Source organism: Equus przewalskii, chromosome 3 (genome assembly GCF_037783145.1).
Source record: "Equus przewalskii isolate Varuska chromosome 3, EquPr2, whole genome shotgun sequence".
NCBI classification, from domain to species: Eukaryota; Metazoa; Chordata; class Mammalia; order Perissodactyla; family Equidae; genus Equus; species Equus przewalskii.
In genome coordinates, this window is record NC_091833.1 from 57,743,783 (window position 1) to 57,762,984 (window position 19,202).

Sequence of the window (19,202 nt, forward strand, 5' to 3'; positions counted from 1 at the left end):
CCTAAGAGGCAATCTGGTGAGAGAACTTTGCCCAGAATAATGCTCTCTAGTAGACAGTGCCTTCCTGAGTCCATTGAGCCTTCTCTCTTAGAAAGTGAGCTGTACAAAAAAGAGATAAGATAACAGAGTAACAAAGAAGTGGAAAGACCCCCAGAAAGAAGGCACAAAACAGAAGCCAAGAATAGCCAGAAACCAAGAGCAAATATAAGCCATGAGGAGAGAAACACGTGGAAAAGGAAGAGAAGTTACTTGGTGGTGTCAAGAAAAGCAGAAGTAAAGAGGGGGAGGGAAGAGTTGCTGTCACAGAAACATCAGCACAGGGAGCAAGGCATTCCTGACACTGATGGAGTGACATGATAGCAGAGTCCCTAGTGACTGCTGTGTCCTGAATCTCTGGGAAGCTGAGCTATACATGACTGAGGCACTTTCCTTCTTTTTCTTCTGCATGTTATTAATCCCTGTTAACCAAGGTAACCTAGATGCAGTCCCATTCCTTGTAGCCTTCGACAGCCTAACTCACACAGAAATCAAGCATCTACTAACTTTGAACTATTATCACACGTCATATTCACAAAACAACAGTCCCAAATGCTAGAATTTTCACTTGGCTCTTAAAACCCTGATGGGGTTCAAGGCAGGTCTCCCCAAGATGCACCACTCTGGTATGTGGATTATTTTGAGCTGAAGACGATAAAGGCTCAGAAGACTCAGGAAGAACACTTGACCTTCCCTCAAACTGCCTAAAAGAACTGAACACAGAAGGCCTGTTCCAGGAAGGAGCTAGTATCATAAGACAGCTATAGGATAATGTAAAATAGGTATGATAGAAAGACATCAACAAACCCATTCTTGGCCCAGCAAAACTTGTTTAATAACATTTGCATTCCCATCTCCATGTAAATTGTCTTCCTTGCCTCTGAAATCCCAAACTGCTACCTCCAATATCCTCCTGGGCTTTAGCTGAAGATATTTAAGCTGGCAGCTTTGGCCAGATGGCCGAGTTACTCAGTTTTCCTGGGTTTCTCCCACGTATACATGTTATAAAGCTTTGTTTGATTTTCTCCTGTTATTCTGTCTCATGTCAATTTAATTCATAGCTCAGCCAGAAGGACCCAGAGGATAGAGGATTTGTCTTCCTCCCCTACAAATCCAATCTCAATCTTGAGGATATTCGTTTAATAAATATTTGAATTCATTTCCCCCTGTTCTGGGGACTGGAGATACAGTAGTGAACAAAACAGACAAAAATCCCCACCTTCATAGAGCTTACAACCTAGGGTGGTTTGTACCTAAAAGCTGGACTCCAGGGAGCCATCACGGCAGGTCTACTCATAGACTGGTAAGTCTTCCAAGAAACACCAGGAAGTACACCTCTGGATAGAGGCCCCAGCTCTGATGATTTTTTCTATGTAAATCTTATTGAACTGAGGGAACCAAATATTTTAAACATCTGCAACGTACCCATTTGTGCCATTCTTAAGCAATTACCCGATCTGCTCGAAATTTACCCTTCTACACCCTGCTTTGTGGAACTGAGATTGGAACTCTGCAAATTACATTTGTCTTTTGAACCCCCTTTGCCCCCCCCCAACTCCCTGTTAGGTTCCACCAATCGTAGCGGGGCGGGGGAGGGGTAAAGGGAGATTGGTAGAGGAGGAGGAAAGAAGGACAGGCTATATGCTTGCTATACAAGTGTCAACTCAGTGAAGGGCTTTCATCCTGACAGCAGGAGCTGGCTCCAGGTTTCTAAAACAAGTCACTTTGCACCCCATGGAGGTACCAGCTCCAGTCAGAAGGAGCCATTTCCTAGAGATCTCAACTTGAGGTCCTTAAGCATCTCCTCTGAGCTCCTGAGGTACCAACACCAGCCAGCGGGGTGCCCCTCCTCTGAGCTACTTTCTGAAAACCCCAACCTCTTTCCTTTGTCCCAGACCTGGAGGTTAGACCTCTGTGCTACCCCTGTGTTTCCTTTTTGACTTTTCAGTCCTCCAAAAGGTGTGTCAGCCATTCTCTACATTACATTCTCTCTGTTAAAATACCTAGTATGCTTCTGTTTTGTTGACTAGACCCTGACCAGTACATCAACAATAAAATAGTCACTTACCTATCATTGAGATATTTACCTTCTAATGAGACTTTCTCAAAGTACCCTCTCTAATACCCAGCTAGGGGCCAGTATATCCCTTCTTTGGACTTCTCCCACTGCAGAACCTCCCTGATATACAATCATAGAAACCACGTCCACCTTAAGGGACTTGGAGAAGGTTGTTGTATAATATAATAAAGAATTGGCTGATCTTGTCCCTGGTTCCTAGCAGGTCACCCCTAACTAAATCCTTGGAATTTCCCAAATAATGTCGTTGTTATTCATGGCAGGTCTCATGAATCACATCTGCGTTTATTCTAACAAGATGACTCAGGATGGGGGCTGGTCACAACAAAAAGACCAATCATGTGATTAGAGGGGTGGGGCTTCAAGCCACATGATATCAGCCTGACCTCCAGGGAGAGGGGGGCACTGACTGGAGATGGAGTTCAATCACGGGGCCAGGGATCAATCAATCATGCCTATGTAATGAAACTCCAATACTTCCCTAGTGGTAATCATACACTGATGTGCTGGGAGGGCAATGCATCCCAAGGACATGGAAGCTTTGCATTTGGGACCCTCCCAGACTTCTCCCCATGCATCTCTTCATTTGACCAGTTCTGATTTGTATTCTTTATAATAAAACTATAATTGTAAGTATAGTGCTTTCCTGAGTTCTGTGAGTCATTCTAGTGAGCTATTAAACCTGAGGGAGTACTCCGAACTCCTGAATTTGTAGTCATTTGGTTAGAAGTGCACGTATTCTGGGAATATCTGAGCTTGGGGCTGGTGTATAAAGTGAGGTTAGTCCTATGGGGCCTGTGCTCCAACTTGTGAAGTCACACTAACCCTGAGTAGTTAGTGTCAGAATTGCACTGCAAGGGCTTTCAAATTTTTACACAGCTAACAGACTATTAGGACTTTCGCTAATTAATCCACATGCTCAACACATTCTCTAAATGGCTCATCTAATTTCACACACCAAAAATCATATGGCACATCTAAGTACTTTTTAACATATCATATTAATATACAATGATTTGAATCTCTTACATTGATGAAAATAGTTGATTGAATTAAGCAGTGACTACCAAGAGTAAAATCCACTACAGCTGTAATGCGTTATGCCTGCAAAGCGTTCATGCCACTGTTATGCAGCAGTTTCTAGCTCAGATCATATTCAGATTTTCTCTGAAAATCCACAGACCTCAGCCCATTTTAAATGTATCCTCCTTTTCATGTCTTGCTTTCTCAAAATGCTTGTGAAGAAGAGATGGGTGGGTTTCTGGGAAAAGCAACACTGCTCATTTACGTGTGAACAGTCATAAAGATAAGCAGAAAATAAGATCACCTGTGTAGTAGGCCTGTGAGATCTCCTTCATCTGCCTGCTTGTCCTGGTGGTTAAGATTTCAATCAATGCATTCTCATTTGTTCCAGTGCCCTAAAAAAGAAAAAGGAAATCTATTTTCAGAACACTTAACAAACTTAATTTCATGCATTTAAGTCTTAAGGTCCTATTTTAGACAGATGAAAAAAGCAGTTTTGAGTAAATCACCGTAAGGTCTTATGCAACTTTTAATGTAGTTTTCTAATTTTCCATATATTTTAGTATCTACTTAATATGAATCATCTGGAGTTAACTGACACCAAAATTTTCAAGAAAATTTCTGACTCTAGTTTAAAAATCAACTGAATAATTCTAGGAAGAAAAAGTAGAAAGGGAAAGCCTATGTCAATCAAGATGAGAAGAGCACTCCAACACGCCATTTTATTTAGGAAGGGCTCTGTAATTCTTTTGAATGAGTTCCTCTTTGCACCAGTGCACTGGGTTGGTCAGTAGGTATCATCCTCTTCATATTGAGATTTTTAAAGCCTCAATAATGTGTGTCAAGGGTCCAGCTGGTTCAGTGACTAGTTACCCCTGAGCCTTGGTTAAGAGTGAGGTCACTGAATCACATTGTGACTCCATGAGAAGCCATTTACACTAGGACTTGATCAAATGAGGCCAATATAGCATATGAACAGTGACTGAATTTTATCCCTCTGTAGCAGAGATTCCTAGTTGCCCCCAATATCTCTCCTTTTAAAATTACTTATTTATTTAAAAATAGACTTTATTTATTTATTTATTTTTGCTGAGGAAGATTGGCCCTGAGCTAACATCTGTGCCAATCTTCCTCCACTTTGTACGTAGGTCACTGCCACAGCATGGCTGACAAGTGGTGTTAAGTCCACACCTGGGATCCAAACTGGTGAACCCAGGCCACTGAAATGGAGCATGCCAAACTTGACCACTATACCACGGGCCAGCCCTTATTCTTTATTTTTCAGAGAAGTTTTAGGTTCACAGCAAAATTAAGCAGACTCAATATCTCTTTCATGTTCCTTGCTTAGTAATAGAACACCCAATTTTTAATTTAACAAGTAGCTACCCAAATAAAGACAGTATTTCTCAGCTACTCTTAGAGTTAGGTTTATCCTTGCAACTAAATTTTGATTGATGGACTATATGTGAAGTATTATGTACAATTTTTGAGAATCCTTAAAGACAGGAGATGAATCTTTCTTTGTCCCTTACTCTTTTTAGCTGACTGGGATAAAGACATAACGGCTGGATCTTGAACTGCCATCTTCAGCCTAGAAGTGGAATCTATAGGCTGAAGATGTCAAAGCCTCAAGATTGAAGGAGCCTGAGTCTCTGATAATGGTAGTACCACGACACCCAGCTCTGGACTGCTTACTTTGGATTTCTTTTGTGTAAGAGAGAAATTTTTCTAATCCTTGCTGGTGAATCACATCCTTACCGTTACACCCACTCAATTGTCCCCCATGTGGCAGCTGTTGAAATGCAAGGCTCAGATTTTATTTCAAGAGAATCTGCTGCAAAGAATGTAGTTGGTTGATAGCCTCCAACTGGATCTGCCACACAGTTCACACTGAGGTCATGCCCTCTCCAGGCTGCTCTCAGCCAACGACTGAGCATGGAAGGAGTACTGGAGCTGGACCATTTCTGCCCAAGGCAGGACTCCTCCAAAGGGGAATATTTGCTCAGGGGCTCCCGTCAGCCTACCAAGGCTTTCTCAGAGCTGCACTATACACTGAGGCTCTTCCTATCTGAGCATACTTCCTTCCCTCTCTCCTTTCACAGGTGTCAGATCAGCATTGCAATCTGAAGGTTCACTCCACCTACCCTACTCTGTCTCCTCTTTATCCTTTACAAGCATTTCTCCCAATAAATCTCTCGGACATCTAATTCCATCTTGCCATCTGCTTCTTGGGTGCCCACATCTCTGCCACAGAAAAGAAAATAACTCCTACCCCTTACGGAAAGGCAGAATTTGGCTTATGCCTCAAGACGCACATTCCTTCCTTTCCCCCCTCCCAATCAACAAATATGTTGAGCACCTACTTCATTCCAGTATTTTCTCTAGGAACAGAAGATGCAGACTAAGACTGATGAGGTTTCCTGCTAGGATGGAAGTTTGTCTTTTAATTGGATGGAAAAAATAATAAACAAGTGGACAAAAAACACAAGATAATTTTAGACAGTAACAGGTGCAATTAAGAAAATAAAACTGAGTGAATTAATAGAAAATATTTGGAGGAAAAGCATTCGAAGTGGAAGGAACATCATGTACATAAAAACCTCAAGATAGGAATAAGCTTAGAATGTTCCAGGAGCAGAGAGAAAACCAGTATAACTACATCATTGAATTGAGGTGGGGGAAGGGGGGAAGAGAGGGTGTGATAGTCAGTCTTATGTGTCAATTTGGCCAGGTTACAGTTCTCAGTTATTCAATCAAACACTAATCTAGGTGTTGCTGTGAAGGTATTTTGTAGATATAATTAAAGTCCATTATCAAATGACTTTAAGTAAGGGAGATTATTCTAGATATTCTGGGTGGCCTTGAAAGCAGAGCTGAGGCATCTCTGAAGGAGAAATTCCACATGTGGGCAGCATTTTCAGCTCATGCCAAGAGTTCCAGCCTGCACTTCCTGACAGCCTGCCTACAGATTTTGGATTTGCCTAGGCAGCCCCATAACCATGTAACCAATTTTTTGCAATAAATCTCTTAGTATATATCTCCTGTTTACTGGTTCTGCTTCTCTGGGGAATCCTGACTGATATAGATAGAATTTTAAAAAGTCACAGAGATAGGGGCCAGCCTGGTGGCGCAGCGGTTAAGTGCGCACATTCTGCTTCAGCGGCCTGGGATTTGCTGGTTCAGATCCCGGGTGCAGACATGACACCACTTGGCAACCCATGCTGTGGTAGGCATCTCACAAGTAGAGGAAGATGGGCACGGATGTTAGCTCAGGGCCAGTCTTCCTCAGCAAAAAAGAGGATTGGCAGCAGATGTTAGCTTAGGGCTGATCTTCCTCAAAAAAAAAAAAAAGTCACAGAGATAGACAGGAGCCAGAATGTATTGGGTGATGAAGCCCATGGTAAGGAGATTGGATTTTAAGTATTCAAAGTCATTGAAGATTTATGCAGGTGAACAGTATAATCTGATTCTAAAAACAACTTTATAGAAATCATTTTGGCTATTCTGTGGTGAATGGATTTCAGTCCAGTCAAGAGATGATGGTGGTTGAACTAGAATGGTAGCAATGGATTCTGAGAGACGTGCACACATTTTTGAAAGATTTTGGAGTAGAGCTAATGGACTTGCAGATAGATTTGGGAACACTGAAGAGGAAGGGAAAGTGAGGGATCAAAGATAATACTAGTTTTGGCCTAAGCAATGGGGTTGATGATGGTGCTATTTACGTTCAGCGACAACAAAATAGAGAATTTTTTTTTTCTTGAGGAAGATTAGCCCTGAGCTAACTACTGCCAATCCTCCTCTTTTTGCTGAGGAAGACTGGCCCTGAGCTAACATCCGTACCCATCTTCCTCTGCTTTATATATGGGACACCCACCACAACACGGCTTTTGCCAAGCGGTGCCATGTCCATACCTGGGATCCGAACAGGCGAACCCCAGGCTGCCTAGAAGTGCAATGTGCAAACTTAACCACTGCGCCACACAAAATAGAGAATTTGATAGCTCAGGTCAAAAATTAAACAAGCAAAATTAGGCTATGACAATATCCTTTCAGCCTAGGAACATGTGGGCTCAAGGTTCCACAAGTGCTCCCCATTTCAGCGTTGTTCTAACGACTGGAGAACACAGAATCAAAATGCCATCCAAATCTATCATATTTACACCCATATCTCAAGTGTGCCCTGGAAGAAAGTCACTATTTTTGATGATGTAGTCAAATCCTGGGCAGACATGACTTATCTTGGGCTCATACCTTCATGGATTTCTTCAGCTGCTTCGCATCAAACACAGCCGGGGGAGTCACGAGGGCCACCATGAGATACTCAAAGTTGCCAGAGAGATCACCCTTCAAGTCATCTTTCAGTGCCTAAAATAAAACACCCCAAAAGAAAATGTGAAATATTTTTCCTTTCTCGTTCTCTAAAGCCACCTAGTGAAAGATGAACATATGTATCGATTCAAATGAAAACACGTCCATCCACAGGGAACAAACAGAAACAGTGAGAATATTTCTATGGATATGAATATGCATTTTTGATTGCTTCCAAAATGTTCTGTTTTATAGAAGGTTTTCTGAAGGAAAACCAATGGAGGGGGTTACACAAGTGCCATAGACAGGAACTGAGTATTAACATCCTTTTCCTGGGGCCTTGATGCTCTCAGTGCTTCGGTTGGGGTGAGGGAAGAGGAGGTGGAGCCCCTATAATTCACACCCAGCTTCACTGGCAGGTGTTCTTTTCCTGCCTTACTTCTCAGTGACTGCCAGAGAGCTCTGGAGAGAAAAGGGAAGGGAAGGTAGTGGTTGGTCATTTGCCTCTGGTAAGACTAGGAGGCGTCACAAGCAGTGTTCTGGCAACAACAGCAGGGGGAACCCTGAATGTGGCAATTGGGTGGACCTTACTTACTGTTACTGGCCTTTGGCACTGTTTTCACACATTACATAAGCACAGTCCACCTCCCCTGCTTGAGGGCAGGTCCCATGGTTTCTATTTTCAGCATTCAAAGAAATGTTATTGAATAATTATTTTCCCTGCTCTTGATTATTTTCAGCTCTGAAAGAGAGGCTGGCAGCCTCCCAGACTCCTATGACAATGTGAACATAGACCAACATCTACCATGCCGCTGGGGGGCCCAGCGGGGTTATGCTCCTGCTGAAACAAATGAGATGGAGCCAAGTGTCACTAGTGCTGTGTAATTGCTACAGGTGTTTCCTCTCTAAATGCTAAATTCCACTACCATCTGTCCTCAACCCAAGACTTTCCAACTGAATCTTACTTCACCTGTTCTCATTCTATCACATTGGGAGAAATGGTTGTTACCCTCCACCTCCACCCTCCACCTTATTCCAGATTTTGGAAATCCTGAAAGGCCAGGAGATCATTCATGCCCCCTATACATGTGCATGTTGCCTTGCCTAGAAGCCTGGCAATTCATTTAATTTGACAAATGTTTACTTGGCACCTGCTCTGTGCTAGGCACTTAAAGGTGAGTTAGACACAATCCTTACCCTTAGGACATTATGTCCTAATAGGAAAAATAAAAATATTCAAAGATAAAATTTCAATATAATATGTTAAGTATCTGATAGAGGGAACACAGAGAGAAGTGTGTCGTAATGGAGCCTGAGGGCTTGGCCATCGCAGGGTGATGCCTGAGCTATCTTTGGATGGTTACTAGACACTCTCAATTCTCACCTGGACCCAATAGTCTGACTGGTCTCTGTTTCCACTCTTTCCCCTCCACAGTTTCTTAGCCACAGTTGCTAAAATAATCTTTTAAAAATATAAATTAGAAGGCTGGTCTGGTGGTGCAGAGGTTAAGTCTGCGTGCTTTACTTCAGTGGCCCAGGGTTCACTGGTTCGCATCCCGGGTGCAGACCTACGCACCGCTCATCAAGCCATGCTGTGGCAGGTGTCCCACATATAAAATAGAGGAAGGTAGGTACAGGCATTAGCTCAGAGCTAATCTTCCTCAAATAAAAAACAAATATATATATATATATTAGATTAGATTATTCACCTAGCTTATAAACCTCCAATGATTCCCTATTGTTTTTAGAATAAAATCTAAACTCTGTACCAAGAGCCCAAGGCCCAGCATGTTCTAAACCTGTCTCTAACCTCATCTCTTTCCTCCGTTCCCCTTTACTCTCTACATTCCTGCCATATTGGAACTCTTTCTGTTTCTTAAATATTACTAGCTTGCTTCTGCCTCAGGGCTTTTGCATTTGCTGCACCTTCTGGCTGAAATGCTCTTCCGCCAGGTCAAGCAGAGGAGAATCCTTAGTATTGTTTAGTCTTAGTTGAGAGTAAAGTAACAACCCCTCACTGACATTTCTTCACCATCTGATCTAAAAGTGCCATTCACCAGTGGGTCTCTATCATACCATCCCACTGTAATTTTTTCACAGCACTTACCAATATCTGAATTTATTTTATTTACTTATTTATTCCTTTTCTAGTAGAATATTACCTCCATGAAGAAGAGAGGATGTGCTTTTTATACCAGCGTGTCTCTAACGTCTAGGATACTCCCTGACACAGAGCGGTACTCAACAATACGCGGTGAACAAATAAACTGTGTGGCAAAGACCAAGGCTAACTTGTCTTTGTATAGTCAGTTTCAGGTGATTAGGAAGTTTTCATTTGCTTAATGAATTAAACCTATAATTACATAAACATTTTAAAATCGAGAGAGAAGTTAAAGATCATCTAAGACGGGGCTTATCAAATAATTGGTCAGATAATTCTTTGTTGTGGGAACTGTCTTGTGCATTGTAGAAGTTTAGCAGCATTCCCGACCTCTACCCACCAGTTGCCCGAAGTATCTTTCTCTCTCCCACCACTTGTGATAATCAAAATGTCTCAAGACATTGCCAAGTGTCCCCTAGGGAGCAAAATCACTGCTGGTTTAGAACCAGTGATCTAAGGCAGCAAGAGGTGAAGAAATTGAGGCCCAGAAAGATCCAATAACATGCCCAAGGCCATTCAGCCCGTTAAGGGCAAAACCAAGACTTATATTGCAGGCTGTTGACCGGATGCACAGGGCACTTCCTCTACTTGGCTTGAAGCAGAAGATTTGTGGGCGCAATCACCTGGGAGCATGGCTGGTCCATTAGTGGTTAGCACTTTAGTGCCTGTTACGTTAATCAAATCGTACCTTTCCATAGGCCGCCTGATATTCCTTAACAATCAGCTGCCGCTGTGCGTTCGACCGCTCAGTCAGAACGCTGATGAGTGTTTTCTCGTCGGTTCCTAAAGGAAACAAAAATAATTTTACTCATTCTCAACCCAAAGATGCTTAATATGTATCATGAACAAAAGAAAAAATGATTAATAGTCTGAAACAAATGTAGAGAGGAAGGCATCTTAATTTTTAATTTCCAGGTTCTCACCAGGTTGAAATCTTCATTTCTTCGTTTGCTTAGGTTTGGGGAAAAAAATTAACTTTCTTTGGATAGTTTTGAGGGAAGAAAACAATCATTGCCAAAATATTCCTATCTGTATATGACAGGAGAAGTAGCAAAAGGAATGCATTGCTTTTGAACTAGGTTTTCTCACCTCATGAGGTTCAGTTATTGTCTTGTCACCTTTTATCCTTTTCTAATCTCCACACTTGATATCAAAATCTTTTATCCTCTAGAAAAAAAGGAGCCGACATGTATTGAGAACCTGCCATGTAAGGCAACTTTTATTCAGTCATAGTGAATATGCACAGGGGCCCTGATTAAGCTGTCCTAAAGATGAAGATACTAACCCTTAGTGTCTTGAACCCAGATCTCTGACTCCAAAACATGTATTCTCTTTGGTCCATATGTCTCTTAGGCATTCCAGACCCATATACTTAACCACCTGTTGTAAGTAAAGGGCTGATGCTGGCCTGCCTGAGAATAACCTCAAGGTCACTATTTCCTTGGTTATTATAGTATTAAGATAATGTGGGAGGTTGTGTCAGCCTCCTTTGCAGTAGAGAACTATACCTGGGTTGGGGAGCTGTGAGTCGGCTTGCACACCTTGGGCCTGCATGACTAGAATGGTATATAAGATCAAGTGGAACTCACGGCTCAACTTCTCTGGGTATAGATCAACCCTACACACCTTGGCTACACATGCCTGTGGCAATGGTACATAGTCTATATCATTGATGGGGCAAAAGAATCTGTGTACTTGGTTAGCTGCTAGGCCTCCCAACGAAAGATGTTGCCCCACTGTGATGTCTGATCTTGTATTCATTCTTCTACATAGTTAAGTAAACACAGAATTCAATTACAGCCCAGTTGTGCCCTGTGAGTCTGGTTATCACTTGCACCTGTAATGGCATCTGTGTTGTTGCACGACTAGACACCTCCAACTGCACAAGTATCTCAAACGCAGCATGCTCCAGGTTGAACTCATTCTAGCTCCTCTCTAACTTGTCTTTCATTCTATGTTCCCTCATCAGCGATACCACCATGGATATAGTCATCAAAGCAAAAACCCTGGGAGTCATCCTATACTCCTTTCTTTTCCTTACTCCTTATATTTTAACAACTATCTGCATCTCTTGAATTTACCTTCTCTGCATGCCCTCTGCCACTGAGCCCTCATCATTTTTTACATAGAAACTTCAAAAGCTTCCTAACTTAACCTCCCCTATAATTCATAGTGTATATTACAGTCTAAGTAAATACTTTTAAAATGCAATGTGATCATGTCAATCTCTTGGTTGAAATCCTAATGGCTCTCTGTAACTTTTACGATGACATTTAAGCCCCTTAGCTCATATACCACCTCATTAAGATCTAGCTCCTGCCTCATGTCTCTGTTCTAATGTTCTGCCCATTCTCTGCATCTCTATACCCCATGGCCCTAGACTCCAGACATAACTACCTGCAGTTACATGCAGTTTGTATGCTAGGCAGTTTCTCATCTATTTGTGCACATGCTCAAGACCAGGAACTAAACTAAGCTGCCTCGTGGTTCAGAGACTGGATCTGACGCATCTCTAATGCAAATACCATTATGACACCTGGCTCTGGGCTGACAACATGGCAGGAGTGGGGCTCACAAACAAAAACTTCCTTCTCAAAGTGCACCTGTAAACCAAAATGCAAAAATTCCTGAAGAAACACAATGTTAACAAAGACAAGCAATAGAATTTAAAGACCATTAATTCATTCAATTTGACATTAACCTCATGGAACAGTGTACTCAAGTGAACAGTGTACGCTAAGTATACATGGAGAAATCAAAGAGATAAATGAAGAAATAACTTTCATTTAAAAATGGAGGGGAAAAAAACCCCAAACAGGCAGAAACAAGATAATATTACACTGATATAAAACCCTAATAGTATATTTCATGGAACTTGACAAACTGACCCTAAAATCACAGCAGAAGCAAAGAGTCAAGAAAAGCTCTTGTCCTACTAGACACTGTGTCATTATAAAATTATAATAGCAATTATGACAATGTAGTATTGAGAAAAGGAGAGGCCAATGGAATGTAGCAGAGAGCAGAAAAACAGGGCAACTTATAAGACAGAGGTGACATAACAAATCAGTGCAGAAAGGGTGAATTCTTCGATAAATTGTGCTGGGACTACTAACCAGCCACATGAGATAAAATAAAATTAGATATTTTTAAATACCATGCACAAACATTAATCCCACGCAGATTAAAGATCTCAATGTGAAAAATCAGAGTGCAAAACTTGGGGGAGAAAACACAGGAGAATATCTTTCTTTTGTGTGTGTGTGTGTGTGTTTTTATGAGGAAGATTCACCCTGAACTAACATCTGTTGCCAATCCTCCTCTTTTTTCTGCTTGAGGAAGATTAGCCCTGAGCTAACATCCATGCCAATCTTCCTCTATTTTGTATGTGGGATGCCTCCACAACATGGCTGATGAGCGGGAGTAGGTCCACACCTGGGATCCAAATCTGTGAACTGAAGCTGCCTAAGTGGAGCACGTGGAACTTTAACCACTAGGCCAGGGGATAGGCCCCACAAGAGAATATCTTTATGAGCTCATTATAGAAAAGACATAATAAGTATAAATCATAAAAAAAAAATTGGTAAACCTGATTTCACTAAAATCTAAAACTTCTTCGCAAAAAAATTACTATAATCAATGTTAAAAGAAAACCACCAACCAGAAGAAAATATTTTGATGGCTTGTAATTAAAAAAAAAAGTTTTGTATCCAGAATTTATTAAAAAAAATTGAGACCCCTGGGCTGACCGCCTGGGGGGCACACCTCGGTGGCCCCCACCGGTGTCCGTGTCAGCACGCCTGGGCCAGCTCAGAACAGCGGCCCCCACCAATGTCTCAGTCTCAGGAGAGGATCCTCCTCTCACCAAGATGTCCCCAGAGCCCACCAGGAGAAGAACATAAGTGGTTCTATGGAACAAAAAGCTTGTCTTCTCAAATTTGTGTAGATGCTATTCAAAAAGGAGATGTTGGTGGTCGTAAAACCATCCTGTAGACAGTTCCATACATACTGGCCAGCAGCAGCGAGGATGTATGCCAGAGTGCAAAGACACTGAATTGAATTGGGAAGGATTTACTCACGGCTTTGATTCCCATCCCTTGAGAGACACAAGACAAAAATAGTTAAAGGAAAGAAGAGCATGTCATAAACACAATTCTGTGAAGTAAATAGAAGGGGGAATCACCAACATGAATTTCTGGATGATGAATTGCAGATGAGAGCATATTGAACAGTTAACCAATGTAGAGAAAGTTACAGTCCAGAGGATGCTCTGAAGAGGTGGCAGGAGAGGTGGTTAAGTATCATATGTCACGCTGGAGGCTGACAATGAATTTATATTTTGCTGGTTTAAATATAATCACTTATGTAAAAACATTGTATGTTCTGAAAAATCACCACTACCATCAAGTGAAGGAACATTGCAATTTCTGTTTAAAAATTGTCCCCTAAAGTGCCTAAGGCAGCACAGAATATACTGTATTGACAGTTAATTGAAGACTGTACTTGTGTTTTTCTCTGAGCCATTCTGATAACTTTTTTTCATATTTGTTGTCTTTCTGTTGCATCAATTTGACCTGCCTGAAGCTCTAGAATTTTATTAATATAAATATGTTAATTTATATTAATAATTCATATATAACTCATTTATTCACATAAATAAATTTCCAACACATAGAAAAAAAATCTTGTCAGTCATGAAGAAGACAAGTCAACTGAAAAATGGACAAAAGATATGAAGAACTAATTGATGGAAGAGGAAGTAAATAAACAAGAAAGGACGCTTAACTGTATCAGTAATAGGGGATAGGGAAAAGGGAGGAAATGAAAACAGAGCAAGACACAATCTTAGACCCACTCAACTGGAAAAACTGAATAGTACGACCGTAGCAAGGATTGATGAGAATATGGAGCAATATATAAGGAATGCTAGTTTGGCAATATTTCTAGTTAATTTGAAGGTAAACATCCCCTTCAACCTAGAGATTCCAATTGTTACATTCTAGAGAAATGCTTGGAAAGGTGCACAAGGAGACTTAAGCAGGAATATTCAGTGCAGCATTTTTACATTGCAGCAGAAAATAATTGTAGGCAATTTTATGTTCCATCAATATTCCCATTTGATGATACAGTAATTCAATAGCCTACTGTGCAGTTAAAATTAATGAACCAGAGCTAAACATATCAACATGGATAAATCTCAAAAACATAATGTTAAGGGATAAAAACAAGTTGCAGAAGAATGTACACAGTATGATTCCATTTTATACTGTTTAAGACCATGCAAAACAATATGTCATACAGATGTAGTTACAGAATCAAAAGTTTCATAGGAATAAACTTTAATTTACGATGGTATTTATTTCTAGGGAATGGGATGGGAATGAGATCCAGGAAGAACTGATATGGACCATACATACAATGATTTATTATTATGACTATTATTATTGTTGGTAGTAGTGATGGTGATGGTAGTGTTTCATATTAAGTTAACATGGCTAATATTAAGATTTAATAAAACTGAGTTCCCTATACCCTTCCTCACTATTTCACAATTTTTAAAAGTCCCTTACAATTTCTCTAATTGAGTAAGCCAAATTGGGCAAACTGAACCTAGCACTTTTATTTTATTTTGCTGAGGAAGATTTGCCCTGAGCTAACATCTATGCCAATCTTCCACTTTTTTTGCTTGAAGAGGATTTGCCCTGAGCTAACATCTGTGCCAATCTTCCTCTATTTTGTATGTGGGTTGCCACCACAGCATGGCTGCCAACGAGTGGTGTAGGTCTGTGCCCAGGAACTGAACCCAGGCTGCCGAAAAGGAATGTGCTGAAGTTAACCACTTGGCCACAGGGCCGACCCCGCTGTGTACTTTTAGATTGTAATTTTCCTGATTTGCTTCAACGTTAAGAAAGGAATCATAAAGGATTACTCACCAATTCCTCTGATTGCCTTACGAATCACTTCAGCATCCACTGATGGGTTGAAGCCTGGATAATCTCTCACTGTCCCCCGGTGTCCAACCTAGAAGGAAATATTTGAAAGTTCTACTCGCTCAAAATGATATCTTTGTTTATCCTACATATGCATGTTCCCATATGCATATTGGAACCACAGAACAAACCCATACTTTGCACACCTTCCTATCACTTCAGGAGTGGTTCAAGAGAATAGTCCATCCCTAGACATGCAGGAAATATGACAACTACCACATATATAACAAGGTCTCTTGTTTTTCCCTCTTGTGTAACAAATCAGAAATACAAAACATTCGTTCTCTAGAGCAATGAACTGCATTAATCCTGGTCACTCTGAAAAACATTTACCTTAAAGTGGCATCTGCATGAAAGCAAGAGGAGAGAATTTCCTACATTCTCTTTGTTGTCAAGTGAGAATCCAAAGCTCTTCACTGCATCTCACACAGCAGTAATTGTGGTTTACAGACTCAAGATGTTTTAATTAATGTTACTCTTGTCCTTGGGGAACCCTACACTAAAGGATCCATAAATGAAAACCCCATTAGGACTGTCTGGTCTTAAGCTTTGTTTAATGGATGTGCAATTGTGGCTGGTTAAATTCCCTTCTGAAGGCTTCAATGACATAAATCTTCAGGAATAGTGTGGAAATGAAAAATGCCATGATACTAATTTTAAACACACAAATTAGAACATAACAGGAAGCTGGGAAGGACCATCCTACAGAAAGAAGAAAATATCTGAAAATTGCTTAAGATACTATAGAATAGCCACAAAGATGTTGAGAAAAATTCAAGTAAACATGTACTTACAGTATATGCTATTTCCTAACTCTCTGAATGAGTCTGTCTTTACAATAATAATGTTTTCTTTCTAAACTGATTTTACTATCCTGTTACTGAATAATATTGGCTCCATTATCTTGTGTTACTATGGCTTCTTTTAGACTCTCCTAAAGTGTTCAACACTTTCATGCAAAGGCATTATCTTGTCGCATTAAAGTGAATGGAAAATTAATGTTCTGGGACAGTAAAAAAATGATAGTCCATTGATTCAATAGATTAGATTGAACAAATTGTTTCAGTACAATCAAACATCATTTAATCTTAAAGCATCCAAAATAAAGAGTTTTGATTCTAAAGTAATTATAATGAATTGGAAACTAGATGTGAATGTGCCTGATCTAAAGGCACCTGTAAGACATCAGTCACTTCAACATAATCTTTGGAGAATTCTCTTTGTCCAAGGTTTAATAAATATTTTATGGATTCAGAGCCAACTGGCTTCATTTCAGTTCTATCCATCTGTGACCTTTAGCGTCTAGCTTAGGTGTCCGCCTTCCATGTGTGGCATGTTAGAGGAACCACCACAATCTGAGAGCATTTGAGTGCTTCATGCCCAGCACTGTGCTGGGTACTTTATATATGTTAACTGTAACCTGCATGACAGCCCTGATGAATGAGTAACAGTGACACATTTCACATGCAGGACACCAAGATGTAAGAAGGTTGGAGGATTTGCTCAAGGCCTCGTAGCTAGTTAAGCGACAGAATCTGAATTTGAATGCAGTCATGACCATTCAGGCCCCTTCCTAGTCTTTCTTGAAATGTACCACTGTACCACTTGGGTGATTCTCTAAAATGCATGTGCCCAGGCCCTGCCGTAGACATACTGAATCATACTCTTTAGAAATGAGATGTTAAGGTAGACGCTACACGTTTAAGAAGCTCTCCAGGTGATTCTGTGGCATTTACATCCCAGATATTTACAAGGTTGCTTCTGAATACAAGAAGACAAAAATTGTCAGCTTCTAACAGTTCGTGAATTATGAAAACCCAGGGTTTCCATTCTAGCTGTGACTTTTTCACTGCCCTCTACCACCTACACATCAAAATATGCTGAAATTCCAATCTGCAAAATTAGAGAAGGGTGAAATTCCAAATCCATTACGCAACTTGCTACCTAGTAAGAGTTTAATGGAGAGGAAAACTCGTTTAATTAAAAGAAAAAAACTACACACACACACACACACACACACACACACCCAACTTGAAAAGTGGCACAGGAAATCTGAAGTGAAACCTTAGTGAAATCTTTCAAATTGTTTCACTTACTTAAGTGAGCAGTATTATCCATTAGATAGACTTGGTTGCCCAGAACATTCAGAAATATTTACACAATTTACCAAAAAGAAAAAATTCTTAGAGTAAAATAAATAAATAGAATCTTTTAAACTAACAATGCCAGGCAGTGAACAACGTTCACTTATTTACAGACATCTTTTATTATTATTATTTTTTAAGATTTTATTTTTTCCTTTTTCTCCCCAAAGCCCCCCAGTACATAGTTGTATATTCTTCGTTGTGGATCCTTCTAGTTGTGGCATGTGGGACGCTGCCTCAGCGTGGTCTGATGAGCAGTGCCATGTCCGCGCCCAGGATTCGAACTAACGAAACACTGGGCCGCCTGCAGCGGAGTGCGCGAACTTAACCACTCGGCCACGGGGCCAGCCCCTACAGACATCTTTTTTAACGCTTACAAGGAACTTAACAAGGTGGATTTTATTATTTTTGTTTAAAAATGGAAGAAACTTGATCTCGGAGAGATTATTTGCTTAACATAACTCTGCTACTACAGACAGCTCCAGAATTTGAAACCCCTTCTTTGTGACTAAAATGCCCTGTGCTCTATACCACACCATAATGCCTCAGGGATTCCATATTAGTGGTTCTCAAAGTGTGGTTCCTGAATCAGCAGCATCAGCATCACCAGGGAACTTATTAGCAATGCAAATTCTCAGGCCCTAGCCCTGGCTTACTGAATCAACAACTCAGGGTCTCTGTTTTATTTAACAAGCCCTCCACATGATTCTAATGCATGTTAAAGTTTGAGAACCACTTAGCTGCCCATTCTTAGCTGTCCAGAAAACCAAAACAAAAAATGAACAAACAAGTCATAGATTCTTTGATGGGTGTGGAAGAAGAATTTGATGATGAGCTCATTGTTTCAGGAATGTTGGCATTTTTACAGCCAAACTAAACTGCTTGCATCGCCTGCTTCACTGCAGGCTTAATTCCCTGACATTTAAGTTACTAATCAATACTTGACTTGGTTTATTTCCACTAACCCTATGACCCTAACAAAGTGTCAGTGCTAGCAGAGGACATCGCATGAATACTTGGCAGTCTTTTTTTTTCTTTTCAAAAAAATGTTTGATCAGATTTCCATCCACATCCCTTAAACACATTTAGTTGCTTTCTTTGTTCTCAAACTTGACCTTCAGATGCTCCCAAAGGTAAAATGATACTGAAACCAGTTGGAAAATAAATTAAAGCAAGGAATGTCTAAATAAAGGGGGAAATAACAGGAGCTCTTTCCTTCAGTAACAATTGCTGCTATTTACTGTGCCAAGAGCTATGCTAAGCATGTTTCCTGCATTAGTTCATTTAAGCCTCACAGCAAACTTCTAAGGCATATGTAGTACATTCTCTTCACAGATGATGATGAAACTGATGCTTAAGCAACTTGCCCAAATTCACAAAACCAGCAAGTGGGCAATCTCATCAGTCTTTGCTCCTAATTACTAGGCTAGGCTGCATCTCATTTGAACCAGCTTCTTCAT

At 40.6% G+C, this 19,202-nt stretch overlaps 1 protein-coding gene across 1 annotated transcript in view; it reads right to left on the bottom strand.

The window, feature by feature from the left end:
* Positions 1–19,202, bottom strand: part of ANXA3 (annexin A3) — a 61,892-nt gene that overhangs the window by 25,878 nt on the left and 16,812 nt on the right. Inside the window, exons 3-6 of the mRNA XM_008536541.2 lie at positions 15,542–15,629; positions 10,297–10,391; positions 7,391–7,504; positions 3,441–3,531 (exon numbers count right to left, since the gene is read on the bottom strand). Coding sequence (XP_008534763.1) covers positions 3,441–3,531; positions 7,391–7,504; positions 10,297–10,391; positions 15,542–15,629 — 388 coding nt within the window. The remainder of the gene's footprint in view (positions 1–3,440; positions 3,532–7,390; positions 7,505–10,296; positions 10,392–15,541; positions 15,630–19,202) is intronic.